General features: G+C 44.8%; 2 protein-coding genes across 5 annotated transcripts in view; one reads left to right on the forward strand and one right to left on the reverse strand.

Moving 5' to 3' along the window:
- The window catches only part of sec16b (SEC16 homolog B, endoplasmic reticulum export factor), a 58417-nt gene that overhangs the window by 18688 nt on the left and 24446 nt on the right, over positions 1-15283 (forward strand). For 3 of the 4 annotated variants that reach the window (XR_007031982.1, XR_007031983.1, XR_007031981.1), the window contains one exon: positions 1948-2094. The gene's annotated coding sequence lies outside the window, so the exon portion shown is untranslated. Of the gene's footprint in view, positions 1-1947; positions 2095-15283 lie in introns of those variants that run through there. The other variant, XM_047336686.1, reaches the window with a different exon arrangement.
- Positions 11053-13674, reverse strand: glulb (glutamate-ammonia ligase (glutamine synthase) b). Its single transcript, XM_035647138.2, has 7 exons — positions 13513-13674; positions 13011-13199; positions 12737-12898; positions 12498-12644; positions 12281-12408; positions 11963-12162; positions 11053-11850 (listed from the first exon to the last, which is right to left on the reverse strand). Exons 2-7 carry the CDS (start codon positions 13174-13176, stop codon positions 11532-11534), a joined length of 1122 nt encoding a protein of 373 aa, XP_035503031.1. The 5' UTR covers positions 13177-13199; positions 13513-13674; the 3' UTR covers positions 11053-11531.

The following is a 15283-nucleotide window of genomic DNA, read 5'->3' on the forward strand; positions in this document are numbered from 1 at the left end:
GACGCACGTCAATTGACATCGGCCGTCGCGTGATGACGTGGTGTTAGTGAAAGTCGAGTCGGATTCTCTGAGCAGCGCTGTCGGCTTTTCCTAAGTCCCATGAGTCCTCCTTTACACCTTTCCTTGACCTCATGACTTTTCTTGCACAGAGGTCAAGGAATAGTAGATAGGCAGGACAATTCGACCTTTTGCATTGTTGTGTTACCAGAACGCCACCATAGGTGGCAGGAGAAGCAGAGGGTGAGGTGAGGGGTACTCCGTTGGTTGCAATATGCAACCTCGCCAGTAGATGCCACTCGATTCTACACACTGAATCTTTGAGATCACAAAGAAAACAACAAAAAAGCACAGTAGTGGGTTGATGAAACTGAAAATGTCATATTGGGAATGAAAAGAAAGAGCAAAATAATTGTTGGCCGCGACGCGCAGCTCCGTTCTTTCTGATGTTATCTGTTTAATGAAAAAAGAGGGAAACACTCCACAAGTTAAACTCCTTGTACACTAATCATTAAGAGTGACAAAAAGAACCTTTCAAAGTAATCTCAATCTGTTGAAATGTTCATGACTCTGCGTCTTTGTGTCTGCTTGCTGGAAGCCGTCACAACAAAGCTGTGGAGGACGTTACGCAGGTGCCCTTTCCCAGTGACGTTATTAATGAACCCGGATGTCGGCGCCGTACTCAGAAGGAGCATCAGGTCCCTGTTGGGACTAAACACACTGCAGTTTGTTAGTTTACTGGCTGTTTGTCTTTTTCTTTTCTTCCAAACCTCGAGTTTAGGAAAGAGCTTGTCCCCTTGTGACTGCTTCAAAGGGAGGATGACGCGCATTCTTCATCACGCTCAATTTGGGAAGGCCGGGCTTCAATCAGTTCATTAGGAATAAATATATTTTTAAAATCTCTGTTCACCCTGAATGAATGTGATCTCACAGAGCCCAGGGTTTCATAGTGACACTGGTTGTTTTAGTGACGGTGGTGGTTAATGCTAGATTCCTCAAACCCTGATGTACGGTACACAGGTTTGCTTACTACAAATGAAACTCACCATATGACTGTCACGCGGCCACAGATTCTCTGAGTTAACGTCAAATACGGAACAACACCGTTGTTACAACATAGATGTTACAATAAAATCAAATCTACACTATCCAATATGTGCGAGAGCTTTATTAAAGGATGAAGAATAAACAATTTTAAACAAGCGAACAATGTAAAGTGACACAAGGACTTATTTCCTCTACAACTTTAATACTGCAAGAACAATTGCTGTGTGTTTGTGTGTGTGCAACAGTTTCTCTAGTATATTTGTATATTTATAGCATGTTTTGCACAGAGACATGACACTCAGTCCTGTCAATAAGAAATTGTCATTATTATATTATGTAAAATGATTTATATACGTCATTGTATGATGTCGAGGACAATCTGACAGTGCTACAGCCCGGTTACAACTATCCCCCACGCTACTAATACTCCCCAGTGTCCAAAACGCTGTAAAGATCTAGAATAGAAATAAATTGGCTGCAAGAAAATAAGTTTAATATGTTTGGCTCGGATGTTGAACATGAATGGACATTTTATCATAACCATACAAAACCCACTGGCACAATACAGCGGGGAATGTGCAGAGTCATTCTGAGGGGTTGGTCTTGGATTTCATGGTGGAGGAGGCTGCCTTAATCGGGAACATACGGTATCTTGGAATTTTCCATAGAACTCCGTTCTCGGGCAACTGGAAGCTGTTGGATTTGCTTCACGCTGCAGTCAGTTGTATAAAATCGTAGTCCACAGGACATCAACCTGTGGCGTTCCGGCAGACCTGATGTAGTTATAGCCTACTTTTACAGTAGATCTTTTACAGTGTGTACCTGCGATGAGGACTTGTCTTTTTGGCCAGTAAATTAATTTATACATACAAACATTTACTTCATATTCCTATGTCTTCACAGTGTGGCCAGCAGTATTACAGGAGGTCGGCAAAACACCCGGAACAAACTGGAATGCAATGCAATCCAATACAGCGCCACGTCAAGCTGCCGAATGACGTACAAATGGCGGGCAGTGTTGACTTCTGTGACAGTGAGACACGGTGGAGGGTGAGCGGAACAAACTGTTTTCAAATTACAGTGTCACCGTTTCTCTTAATCTTATCAGACAGTACATCACGGCCTCGTTAGCCATACATCACGGTCTCGTGGAAACACTGATCCTGGTGATCACCATGAATCATGGGATCCATGTTGATTTCTTGACCAGAGCTAACAAGCCAATTGGCACTGTGGCAGTGAGAAGGAGGCCGACTGCTCCAGTGTGCTGGTTAAATACAGTGGGAGTGTAACGCAGGGCAGGGAAGAAAAAAAAACAAAAAAACTTAACAGATCAGCGATGTTGTTTCTTCCGATCTCACCGGGTGAGTGAGCAAGTTCTGTTCTTCGGGAGGAAATGAGAGCGCTGGGAGGGGCCCAGTCAGGAAAGACGGCGTTTGCTGACGCAGGGTGTTAAACTAGGACTTTTTCTTGCTGTTGTTGTCATACGGCATGACGGCTTTGGAAGTGAGCTGAAGGAATGATAGGATTCTGACTAACAGTTACCAATATGCATCATCAGGGTACAAATTACTCATTTGGTGTATTGGGAAGTGAATTGTTAAACCTCCTTAGAGAATCTGCATAAATCCTGCCTTTCTTTGTTCTCAGTCTTTCAAAAAGGCGGTTGAACTGTATTTTTTGTCACAGCGGAAGATTTGCCTTTATGTTTGTTATTTTAATTTGCCATTGGCAATTGAACTTGAACAAGATGGTCTTAGTTGAAAATCCTCCGATTTAGTATCATCAAAGTGCCCTTATTATGCTTTTGGGGTTTTGTCCCCTTTCCTTTAAGTGTGTCATATATCTTGTCATGCACGTAGAAAGGTCAGTTGAGTTACAAAGGCCAAAGAGAACCCTTGACGACCTGAAGTGCCTGAAACGCCTCGTCTGCATTCGAGCGGCAATCCAAAGTGGCGTCGACCGTTATTAGTGAAATGCCATTTCGAGGCCTTTGAATTCCTGGCCCTTCTTCCATAAAGTGTCCACGTCATGAAGTCACATTCCCGCCTGAATCTTTTACCGTGGATGTAGACATATTACATACTTAGACGTATTACGAGCGGTCTCCATATATTTTCAATCAAAACTATGGTTCAAGATATCTGAACACATCCTGATGTTTGGGCATTAAAAAAGCTGTTGGAGATTGGGTAAGCGTTTTGTTTACATAACTGCATCTCCAAAGGAACACACAGTCCCTCACACTGTAGACCCCCATATCACCGTCCGGATCACTGTCTGTTTTGAAACTCGATACAGCTGACACAGCTGAGCTACAACGCACGTGTGCGCCACTTCTTCTAATCCTAACATCCCGCCGGTTAGAACTGGTGAGGGACAGAAGCTGGGAGGTGGATTTCCTTCCATTTGGACAGAGCCAGAGAAGCTGTTTCCACATGTGCCCCCCCCCCCCAATACCAAGCTCATACAACTGTCTCTGAATTTTTTTGGGGTAAACATGCCGATTCCTTTTCTTGCTGAGATTTGCTCGGAGATATGTGCTTGCTTTGAACTATGCATGTGCACGCGCATCATGGCCGCCTCGTGCAAAACGCGGTGCACGCAGCAAGTAGGTGATCAATAACGCTCACAATGCCTGATTGTTTTCTGTGCAAATACCTGGATAAACCGCATGTCATGTAGCTGCCTGTGGTGCTTGTCAAGCTCTGATCCAGGTTGTTGCCACAGGATGCAGCGACTGTTCCACCACATGCTTTACCTTCTCTTGTTGCACATCTTTCCTTCTGGACTTGATAGTCCGACGTTGCCTCTGGCCCCCTGCGAATGCCGCTCCACTAATGCAGTGTTTTTCTTTGGTTTGACGCGCGTGTTGTTGGCGGGCGTAATACGCAGTCGCCTTGGGGGCGACTTCTGATTGGTGAGTGTGACTTCTACATGATCGGTGGGCTGGCACACGAGGAGGACGGCATGAATATGAAAAAACCAAATCGCACTGTTTCAAATCGCAATTTCAAATTTGAAAACGATTAATTGTCGGTAGGTTTCTTATATTTGGACACAATAGCCTACACTAGCTGTTTCCCCCATGTGCCCCCTCTTTATACAAAGCTAAGGTGACACTAAGGTGGCTGTTTCTTTCATATCACTACATCAAAAGTTTACAACAGTTTGCAAAAACTGAAATGAAACGTTGAATCATGAATGCTCGTCGGCATGGAACAGGAACAGCCTAAATTTGTCCAAGGCTGGTTTTCTCCTAATCGCATGATAGGATGTGGTTCAGTGAAGCTCAGTGTGATTAAAACATGTCATAGTATTTGAGATCAAATCCGTGAAATTCTGTAAAATCAGTTTTTCCTGAAAATTCCAATGTGGAAAAACTCCAAAGGCACAGCTGAACTGCTGGTTCGAGTGTTTTTATGGCATGTCTCTGCCTGGTTTGTGCTCACCCTGTGCTTACTCGTGTGCCCTTTGTGAATTCCCATTATCTTTGAGGCCGAAGGATGGGGGGTTGGTGTTGCCTTCACGGTTCTAGGAAGGCCTTCGCAATGGGGGGGATTTTAAACTGAAGGATGGGAGTGGACAGCGGGAGAGGAGAACACGCAACTGGAGGGCCAGAGACGTCAAGCTTTCCAGAAAGTCCAAGTTAACAAATCAATTGAGAAAACAACTGTCTGTGGGTCACTTTAACTCCAAATCGATCAGTGCCATAAGTTTGCAGTGTTTAGTTGTTGTTGTTTATTTATATTCAGACCGCCTTCGACAATTTAATGTAATGAGAAAAACAAGACAAATTTCTATCAAAAAGCAAAATGAATTTTGCTTCTTGATAGAAAAACAAAATGCATTTTTCTTCAAAAGAGAACATTGTGTTCCAGCTGCGAATTGGCAACTTGACACCCGGGAGTTCGGTAAAACAGGATAATCGGGGGGGGGGGAACCTTCAGGGAAGGAGTGTCTAGTCTGGTCTTGTCACTGAGGAGAACAACAAGTGACTGTGCTGCATAGTTCAAAAATTCACTTGGGTGGAAGACATGTGAACACTTATCAAAAGATAAAAATATCTTTTGTCCCAGCCAGGCAACTTGACAACATGGAGTTTTGCAAAGACATAAGAAAAACAAACTTTCCAGGAAAGGGGGGTGTCTAGTCTGCTCTCGTCAGCCAAACCCAGAAAAACAGGTTTGAAATTTTGCTACGGCCCTTAGTACAGGTCAGCGAGAAGCCAACACCGTTGCTCTCATTGACCTGGATACAACGCAAACCTCCTTGGCACGTGGGTGACAAATCTTAAATTCACCACTGGGTTTCTGCCTGTACTGTATGCGTCAGCAATGTGGTGCGAAAAAAACCCCAACCTGATTTAAATGAGAGAATCTTCCTGCTCATATAACCCGTCTGGTGGGCGTGAAGAGAAATGACATAGAAAAAAGAAAGAAAAGGAACTGGCACTTTCCAAGTAACTGTCCATTTTATACACTAATACTCTAGAGAGCGGAGAAGTAAAACTCTGGGTTTTACTTCACAACGGTACACTTTTTGCAATGACTGTCTTCCACTTTTTGGGTTGCCCATTGCCAATGAAACCCTGAACCTTAAATCTGGTACAAACATTAGTCTTGGGGGATCCATTGAGTGGACAGCTCTTTGGCTACGTCCACAATAAGAACTTTTATTTTTTTTAAAGAACACTTTCACCTTTGCTACATTTACGCCTGGCGTCTACGCTACGATGTATCCCCACCACCACCGATGAAACATTTTCCAAAAGAAGACAAATGGCATCAGCCTCGACTATTAGACCTGAATGCTACATGGTTAACAAATTACAAGCCTGGCGGAGTTTGTTGTCTTTGGGATTACTGTCATTTTATCACCCACTCAAACACCCCTGGTCTTCCCTCCACCTCCACCCTCCACCTCCCCCTCCATCCCTGGTAGGATGGAGAAATGCATTTCCCATACGCAAGTCAGCCAGAAATCAAAAGAAGAAAAACATTCTAAAATAAAGATAAACCAATATCAACTGGGTCTTTTAATGCCTGTGGGGTATGGGCGGGATTTGAGTAGGTGGGCCTTCAATGTCGCTCAGGACACAGTAGCGTAACACACTGCTAAAAGAATATGGCCATATGTCGCCCAGACCACGTCTGGATGTGATCGGATCTCAATACAATATCCAGCTGCAGCCGTGAAGCGCGCATGTGCAGGAAGTAGGAGGAGGTTGAACTTCTAAAAATGGGGGTGGGGTCGGCGCAGGGTTTGGCCTCACCTTTGCAACTTTGGTGTAATCAAAACTGTACTTAGAGCCCTCCACGTGTGATTCTGATCATTATTTATAGGGCACTCTGTCAAACCCCAAGTTACCAAATGCTTCACAATTTAACAAAAATAATAACATACAACAGATGAAATCTTCACGGGGAAAATTGATTTGAGAAATAAAATAAAGGCATGAAAGGCAATTTTTGAACGCGAGTAAAATATCGAAAGGTCGTCCGATAATAGTGAGACGGGGGACGCTTCTTAACACGGGACAACAAATTTGATTAATGCTGCATTCAGGTCAAGTCAGCAAAATGGGAAAAAACAACTCGTACTGTTCAGACTTTGGAGCGTTCGTGCATTATTCCGAGATGGTTACCACATCTGTTAAACTTATGGCGGCACTTAGCTTTTTGTTGATTTAGGTGTTTACAGCAGGCCCGTTGAAATGGGCTGCTGTAACCGTTGGTGGCGTCTTTGCAGCCGGCAGTTTGTCCACCCCTCTGTGGCTGTTGTCTTGAAGTGGGAGACATCGTAAACGGCCAGACGTCCTTAATGTCTCCAGTTTGGGATAACACCTTGAAAGAGGACTTGAGTAGGCTTTTTCCCACTCGCATAATTACGGACTGAACAGTATGACATCATTGCGGCTGACTAAACATCAGATCTTTTTAAAAAATAAAATGTTGCTCAGAAGAAAAAAAAAAAAGCCGATAAGCAGACACGATTATGAACCATGTCAGTGTATCTCTGGGTGGGGAAAGCTTTACTAAAGCGCCAAGTAAACATTAACCTGGCAGTTAACCAGCCATTTTTTTGTAACAAACACAAAAAGACGCCTCTCACCTCTGCTTGACTACACGAGCAGTGCAGACCGAAGGCGGAGTAACAAAAGTACTCGAACTTTACAAGAGCATTATAAGCGTCTGATGATCAACAGTTAATATTTTCAATGGAAGTAGCAACAAAGCATCTGAAATACAGTGGACAGTGGTACTTTTAAAAAGTGACAGATTGATGTGAGTGGATGGCAGCGTGTGCGTTCACATGGTTTCAAACCGTTCTCGCGGAATAAGTCGCTGTAAAATACAGTTTTACAGTGATTTGTGTTTTTTTTCTTCTCCTGGTGCAGTAAACTCAGGCAACCAGGCTGTGCCCGGGTTAAACCATTCCCTAGTCTTTATGCTGAACGAGGCTAACCAGCTCCTGGCTGCCGCAGTATCATATTTACCAGAAAGACATAGGTATCAATCTTATCAGCCCGTCTCCTTTCCAAAAACTATCTCTCTCTGGGTCTCATCTGTGACAGATTTTACTGTGGCACTTGAAATGTAAAATCTTGCCACCTGATGCGCCTTATGAACTGAGAACGTGTGCCCCGTTTGCATGATGCTTTGCATCTTAAAATGCACGCTTATTCGCAGGCCCGTCGCTTCTCATGTTTCTTATCACCGGGTCAGCTGTGGGGCACGTGCCGCAGGGTGGACAAACACAAAGAGTCTCCTTGTCCGGACACTTGGACTTTTGATTTCTTTTTTTCCTCTGTGTGCCGAATTTGGATGTAGCCTGACGTGAACCTTGTTGCGTCCGATTAGCTGGAGAAAGTATTCAATTGAGTGTATTCACTCGACAAGATCTAAAGTTTGAGGTCAAACTTGACCATGACAGTCAGGATGGTTCTCATCATAAAGCTGCAGTGTGTTTGTTTGCAATGCTGATGATGACGTTCGCAGCGATCGGCGGTGGTCTGATCTCTGTCCGAGCTCCTCTGACCCCTCTGTCCAACTGTGCAGCTCTGCTTTCACAGCTGCTCAAGTTTCCGACCGCTAAGCCTGCCACGCTGCAATGCGAGGCATTACAATACATGTCCCCAAACCGGCCGACAGGTGGGTGGTTGGTGGTTGTGGTGGGGTTGGGGGCGGGGTAGAAACCCGGGCACTCTGCTGTCACCAGTGATTGCAGTGATTGCTGGGGCTAAAGGGCTCCGGAGCAGATGAAGGAATGTATTCATGTGATGAGATTAGACCTCACGCAGCCAATGATGGTACTTCATTCGCTGTTTGGGACTTGAGGTATCTGATTAGGGTCTGGGGCCTCTGATTGAATTGCAGTACGTATGCCTTTTAATTTACAACAAATAGACGGAAAAGGTCAAAGCGAAGATTATGTAGCTCTCCTTGAGAAGTGATACCACACCGGCTTTTCTTGACATTGCTTTAAATGGACATCAAAAAGAGTCAGAGTCGCAGTTTGTACGCTCTTTGTTGTGTGTGCTATACATGCTCCTGACCTGCCTGTCGTTATGTAACACCCTGGTATGGAGCACCGCCCCCACGTCTCCGCCACACTCCACAATGCCTGACCCTGGTCTGCGGCTGCCATGGAAACAAGCCTCAAGGCGTTCGGTTTTTACTTCACGAGCCCTCCTCCTTTGACTAGTTGATCTGACCTGGTTATCTTATCAGAAACATCAATGCGTATATCCCTGTGTTGTTTGCTAAACTGACGCGTTCACTCTCTTTCACACCTGTCTGTGCAAACAGCACAATGAGATCAAATGACAAAACTGGGGAGGGGGACTTCGGTCTCAATCGGTTGCATAACAGCAAGTGTGCATTACAATATGAGCAAACATGTGCAGGGCTTTTCAATTTGATGTCCACCTCCTCAGGCATTCCTACAGCATGTGCTGACGTTTCTGGTGGAAGTGATTTTTTAAATGTTTTCTTGTTCTCACTATCCACTGTATTATCTCCGGATAGCTTTCTGGCGCCAGTGTCATATGATTGGACTCATTTGGCAATGAGCCAAATGAAAGTGTGGTATGTTCTGGCAGTGCTAATAAATACCCCCCTGCAAGAAAATACAATACACACACTGAATCTGATTACCCCTGTCTCGACCCATTTTTTTATTTTAAAAATGGGAATTCATTTTTCATACTATAGCTGGCCAATCAGAGCAGACTGGGGTTCATAATTTGATATGCTCATATCAAATTATGAATCTGATATGAGCATACTATGTCTCCTTTAAGTTATCTCTGAATGCCCATTTTTTTAAAAATATATAGGATCCTGGATTTGTGCTTTTTGTTGGCAGCTGTTTGCCGTCAGGACTTCCTGCCTCTGGTTAATCTTCAGTTTCAATTCACTTCAGTTAAGTACAGGAAAAGATTGTGATTTAGGGTCAAATGGACCCTTTGACGCTGGTAACCATGTGCAAAGGCTTGGCTGGGCACAACATGCTACTCGTATTTGGTTCTCACAAACAGGTTTCCCATTGTAATGAATTAAGTACTATATATATATATATATATATATATATATATATATATATATATATATATATATATATATATATATATCACTACTACATTTACTGTGTACCTTACCTGTATTGTGAATGTGCTTTCATTAGCAACTAAACAGTCCCCAAACCGCCAACAGCGCACAGTATCTGTCCTTTAACAACACACACGAATAAACCTACAGCCTCACAGAACGAAGCGATTATGTAACTCGTTTCCGATTTGAATAAATCATGGCACAAAACTTTCTTCGATTTTGGAATAGCCCTTTCTTTCCTAGCCCATGTGTTACGCTTGCTACTTTCCCCCCCCCACAAATATCTGTTTATAAGCGACCGATACGTGGTCTTCTAGTGGAGATAACGCTAAAACGTTGTCCCCCCAACAGCCACTTGTGAGAAAACTACATTTGGTTGTTGTGTTATGTCTCACTAAAGGTCACTTGGAAAAGACACAACTGCGATAGAGATAGAGCGTGAGACTCAACTTTTATCACAGAGCTTCTTGAGGGCACACCGTCACCCCACTGACACCAGCTCATGGCGCTGAGACTAAAATATACAATCAAAAGACACATGGTGATTCATGTTAGATTCAGGAGATGAGGAGCGATAATGCAGAGAAGAGATTCAAAATTGCTAAATTTGTTAAATGTACGGGAGGTGGGCAAAGGATAAGCTGAAGCACAAATACTTGAATGGACCTTTAAGGTAGAAAACGGTTTGCAACAAGTGAGAGAAAAGAGAGAAGAGGAAAAGTGAAGAATAAGTTAAGTCTTCAAATTTTGGCCAGAAAGTATGTTGGGCCTGAAAGCCTCTCACTCTTTTGCCAGCCCCACACACCCTGTACGTTTACTGCATCCTGTCTTCAAAGTTATGATTGTTGTTTCCAGTTGAGAGCAACTTGAATAAACGACCTGGGGAAAACCAGAGGAAGTCACGCCACCCAGCTCCACTGCCTACCAATGTGAAGGTTACGTAATCAGCCTTTTATTGAGTTGAGAATAATCAGTTTAAATTGTATTAAGTTAACTGAACTTCTTTGAGCAGCCAACGCAAAAAAGGAAGGATCAGTATCACGTGAGATTTTACTAGGAATCCCCCCCCCCCCATTTCTTTCCTGTCCTACTTTTAAGAACTAGCTCACTGGTTGTCCAGACGTTTGAAAACATACCAGAAAGACTGGTACACACGCTATTTCTGGATTGACATGTGCCATGGACGCACAAGCCCCGGAGTCACAGATCTGCGCATGTGCACGCTGTCACTTTTACAGTGAGCAATACATCCGCTGAATTTTCTCCTCAACGCCGGTCACATTTCGGTTCCACCCACATCAGCTGACTGTCTGGATGTGACAGACTGCTCTGTCAGAATATATCTCCAGGCAAAACAGGACATGCTTGGGAATAACCCACAGACAACAGTCAGTTGTAAAAATGTTATGTATTTATTAAAGGTTTTTAGTAAGTGACAATCATGAATGGAACAAATGTAGGATTATAAACATACAAAAGTAGATTGGCTTACATAATAACCACAACTATCTACAACATGATAAGAGCCACCATTGTCACAGCGGCCATGACTGCTCAGAACATTCAAACTCCTTTGGGATCTTTTCGGGTCGGAGTTATACAAACTTTTCATCGTACAAAGTTTAACACATTACATAGTCATGCACCTCTCAGCAAATTATCAGCTACCATGACAGAATGAGTTGAATTGACAGAAAGGCAGTGTTTACGTCGGAGGTAAAGAATTTCTGCGAGCACAAAGAATGCCTCATTATTACATCGCTCAAGTAAAAAATTTTTTAATCAGAAATGGAAAGATCAATCCCTCGAGTCTTGAAAATGACAAGGATCAAAAAAACAGTACCATCAATGGGTTTTTTGAATTAGACTTGTTCATTTGGTGTATTCTGTGGGCTCCTCTCCTTCTTCTCTGAGTAAACATGTGCGCACCAGGGCCTCGGTGACGACGTACGGGTCGCAGTTGGCGGACGGACGGCGGTCCTCGAAGTAGCCCTTCTTGTCGTGCCCCACCGCCCGGGGGATGCGGATGCTGGCGCCGCGATTGGCCACGCCGGCCGAGAACTCGTCTATGTTCGACGTTTCGTGCCGACCGGTGAGGCGCCTGGCATTGTCCAGCCCGCCTTTGGGGTCGTAGGCCCGAATGTGATATCTATGCCTCTTTGCCAGTCTTTCGATAGACTCTTCGATGACCCTTTGAAAAAAAAAAACAGGACGGGGCTTAGGAACACATTCACAACCCAAACGCGCCGTCATACCCGTGTGAGGTATTTAAATACACGGATAAAATTAAAACTCATCCTTACTTCAGTCCGCCGTCATCTCGCATTTCCTTTGTGCTGAAGTTGGTGTGGCAGCCGGCGCCGTTCCAGTTCCCTGAGATGGGCTTGGGGTCGAAGGACGCCACCACACCGAAATCCTCGCACACCCTGTGAAGGATGAAGCGGGCGACCCACAGGTGGTCCCCCATGTTTATACCTTCACAAGGCCCAACCTGGAACTCCCACTGAACCGAAACACAGACGGTGTTATTAAAAATGTATGTTTTTTTTTTAAATAATCGGACGACTTACAACGCCATGGAAGTGCGACATGTGTTAAATGATAAGACCACTGGACAATACCTGAGCTGGCATGACTTCAGCATTGGTTCCGCAGATCTCAACCCCAGCGTACAGGCAGGCTCTGTAGTGTGCCTCCACGACGTCTCTGCCATAGGCCTTATCCGCTCCCACTCCACAATAATAAGGCCCTACCCAGGAGGAAAGAAAATATAAATTAACACTAGGATTCCTAATACATTATATAAACAATGAGACGAGCCGGAAAGCCGACACTCACCCTGTGGACCCGGGAAGCCGTTGGAGGGCCAGCCGAACGGGTGTCCGTCGGTGCTCAGGAGAGTGTACTCCTGCTCCATGCCGAACCACGGGTGGTTGTTCTCCACCATGCTCATGATCTTTTTACAGGTGGAGCGCAGGTTGGTCTCTGTCGGGAAGAGCGCCGGAAATGAGCCGCCACGCAGCACGAGACGGCCTCGTCTGCTCAAGGTGCCCGGGCGTGTGTGCTTTTCTGCTCACCTGCTGGCTTGTGGTTGTACTTGAGCACCTCGCAGAGCACCAGCTTGTTGGGGTCCTTCCTGAACGGGTCCCTGAACATGGCCGCGGGGATCAGGTACATGTCGCTGTTGGAGCCCTCCGACTGGAAGGTGCTGGAGCCGTCAAAGTTCCACTCGGGAAGGTCTGAAGGGGGGGGAGAAGGCAATCAATGATCCATTTCAAAGTTGAATAAATGTATATTTACTCACATACTGTTATGAACATCAGTGTGGATCACACTGGGGCCAGATCTCACCTTCAATCGTCTTGGGCTCAGAATCCAGGGTTCTGGTCTTGCAGCGGAGTCCCTCTCCGGACCCATCTATCCAGATGTACATGGCCTGGACCTTGTCCCCCTGGGGGAGGCTCATGTATTGGTGCTTCACAGCTTTGTTCAGCCTCGAACTTGTCGACGTAGCCATTTTGTTGGACCCTACCCAAAGACCTGCCAGAGTGAAGGGGACGCGCGTTACTCCTCCGGACGCACGTGTGACGCGTGCGCGTAAATCCCGCCAGGCTCAGACAAAGGAGGTTACATGTGACTGACAAGGAAGCCGTCCAGCAGAATCACTGCATACCAACAGAACATCTGGCATTGTGGCCAGTCTCATTTAAAATGGCCGTTTAATTTAATGATCACAGGAAAGTGCCACATTTGTAATAACACGTTGAAACAACTCCGGCAGCACGCGAACGGAAAGACACGACAACGGGAGGAGGAATCCACTGGCGAGCACCGGTTGTGAGAACTCTCTTACCTTCTGCTAGGTGTAGAAATAGATCCCGAGCTGGAGCGAGTCGGCGGACGACGAGTCGCTGTGGAGACGTCGGTTGTCGCTCATTCCTGCCGCCCGCGCCGCCTCCGCGTTGCTTTTATACAAGTGCCGAGCATCGCACCGCCGCCTCTGATTGGCCGAGCGCAAACGTGACCAGTGCGTGTTGAGGAAATGCGACACCCCCGCCCCCCACCAATACCAAACACACACACTAAAACAGGGGCCTGTTCCAGGAAGCAGGTTTTGCTAAAACTCTGTATTTTTTAACCCCGACAAGAGGGAAACTCTGGCCTTTTTCCGTTTCCAGAAAGCGAGTGAATTTAAACTACATTACCCTACAGTTACAGTTACCATGGTAACTGACGCCGTGACCCTAACCGGCCTGCTGGCAGGTTTTCTTGAGAGAGAGACGACGAAACCCGGACAGCATCACTAACCGATCATACCAGCAACTTAGACAAGACATTTGCGGAGAAAACATCCGATCGTTTCGAATCATTTCATTTATTTGATTGAGTCTCATATGTCGACTCGGGCAGTTGTGTCTCTCCTCGCCAGCTTCAGCTGGGGTGCTCCGCTTTCTCAGAATGATCTTATTTCCTCCACGAGCACGAAGTGGTATCTCCAAATCTAAAGGCGTGACGTAGGGGGACCGATTCGATCTAACTAACTCAGAACTGCTTTTCTGGAACCGAACACTCTTGAGTTTCCCCATCTGAGAGTAGGTCAAGTCAGAGTTCAGGTTTAGGTTGAAACAACAGCGACACTTGACAGAGCAAACGAAAAAGCGACAGGCGGAGAGGGACAGACACAGACGGAGACCGACGGGGTGCGAAAAACAACACATGCGCCCCCTAGTGGCACCAAACCAACTTTTAAATTAAGGAAACCATAAACAATCAACAGTGCTTCTATGCAAGTACTGTACTTCATTCACAAATTCGTAGACAAAAGTGCTCGTACGTTGCCGAGTATTATCTTTTAATGCCACGTTGTTCGTGCACCCGTGCTACTCACAATTCCGTGGCAGTGCAGTTGACAGAATATTAAAACTGTTTTATACATTTTTGGGGGTTTTCAGGTTATGGTTCCGGTTTTCTCAGATTTGACGATTTCCACCCAATATGAGATAATGATTATTTAGTAGTATGTAATATTTTCTTTTTTTTAAACAAATAAGCAGTGAGGAGAGTTTCTCCTTGGGCTCTCACATTTTTTCACTATTTCCTGAATCTTAGCAAACCAAACAATGGACCTTTGTCAAGGCGAGATGACTTGCTATTATACGTCCAAATGGCTGCTGAGAACAACAAGTCTTATTTGTCCCTTAAATTGAGATTAAAGATAAAAAAATAATCAGCAGGCTAATCCATAAGAAAATAATCAGTTGCCGCGGCCTTATATAAACTTGTTGACGACCTGATGACGTTGATGATGCTGATGACCTTGATCCAGTATCCTCTTTCTGAACTCGAACTACAGCAGCAGCAACAAAGAAGAAAGAAGAAAGAACGCACATACATATAATACACCATAAATATATATATATATTTATCCTATGTATAAATGTTGTTTGGTGTTATCTTATTGGTTTTTGTGTGACTGTTAGTTTGATTGTTTTTGAAACATTCATTCTAATATTAATTCCTTCTGTAGCTTTACTTTAGCTATACTATACTATACACCATACTATACAATGCTGTACTACATGGTAAGTAACTTGTGGTTTTGTCACTGGTATTTGAGGGGTGCG

Source organism: Scophthalmus maximus, chromosome 13 (assembly GCF_022379125.1).
Source record: "Scophthalmus maximus strain ysfricsl-2021 chromosome 13, ASM2237912v1, whole genome shotgun sequence".
NCBI lineage: Eukaryota > Metazoa > Chordata > Actinopteri > Pleuronectiformes > Scophthalmidae > Scophthalmus > Scophthalmus maximus.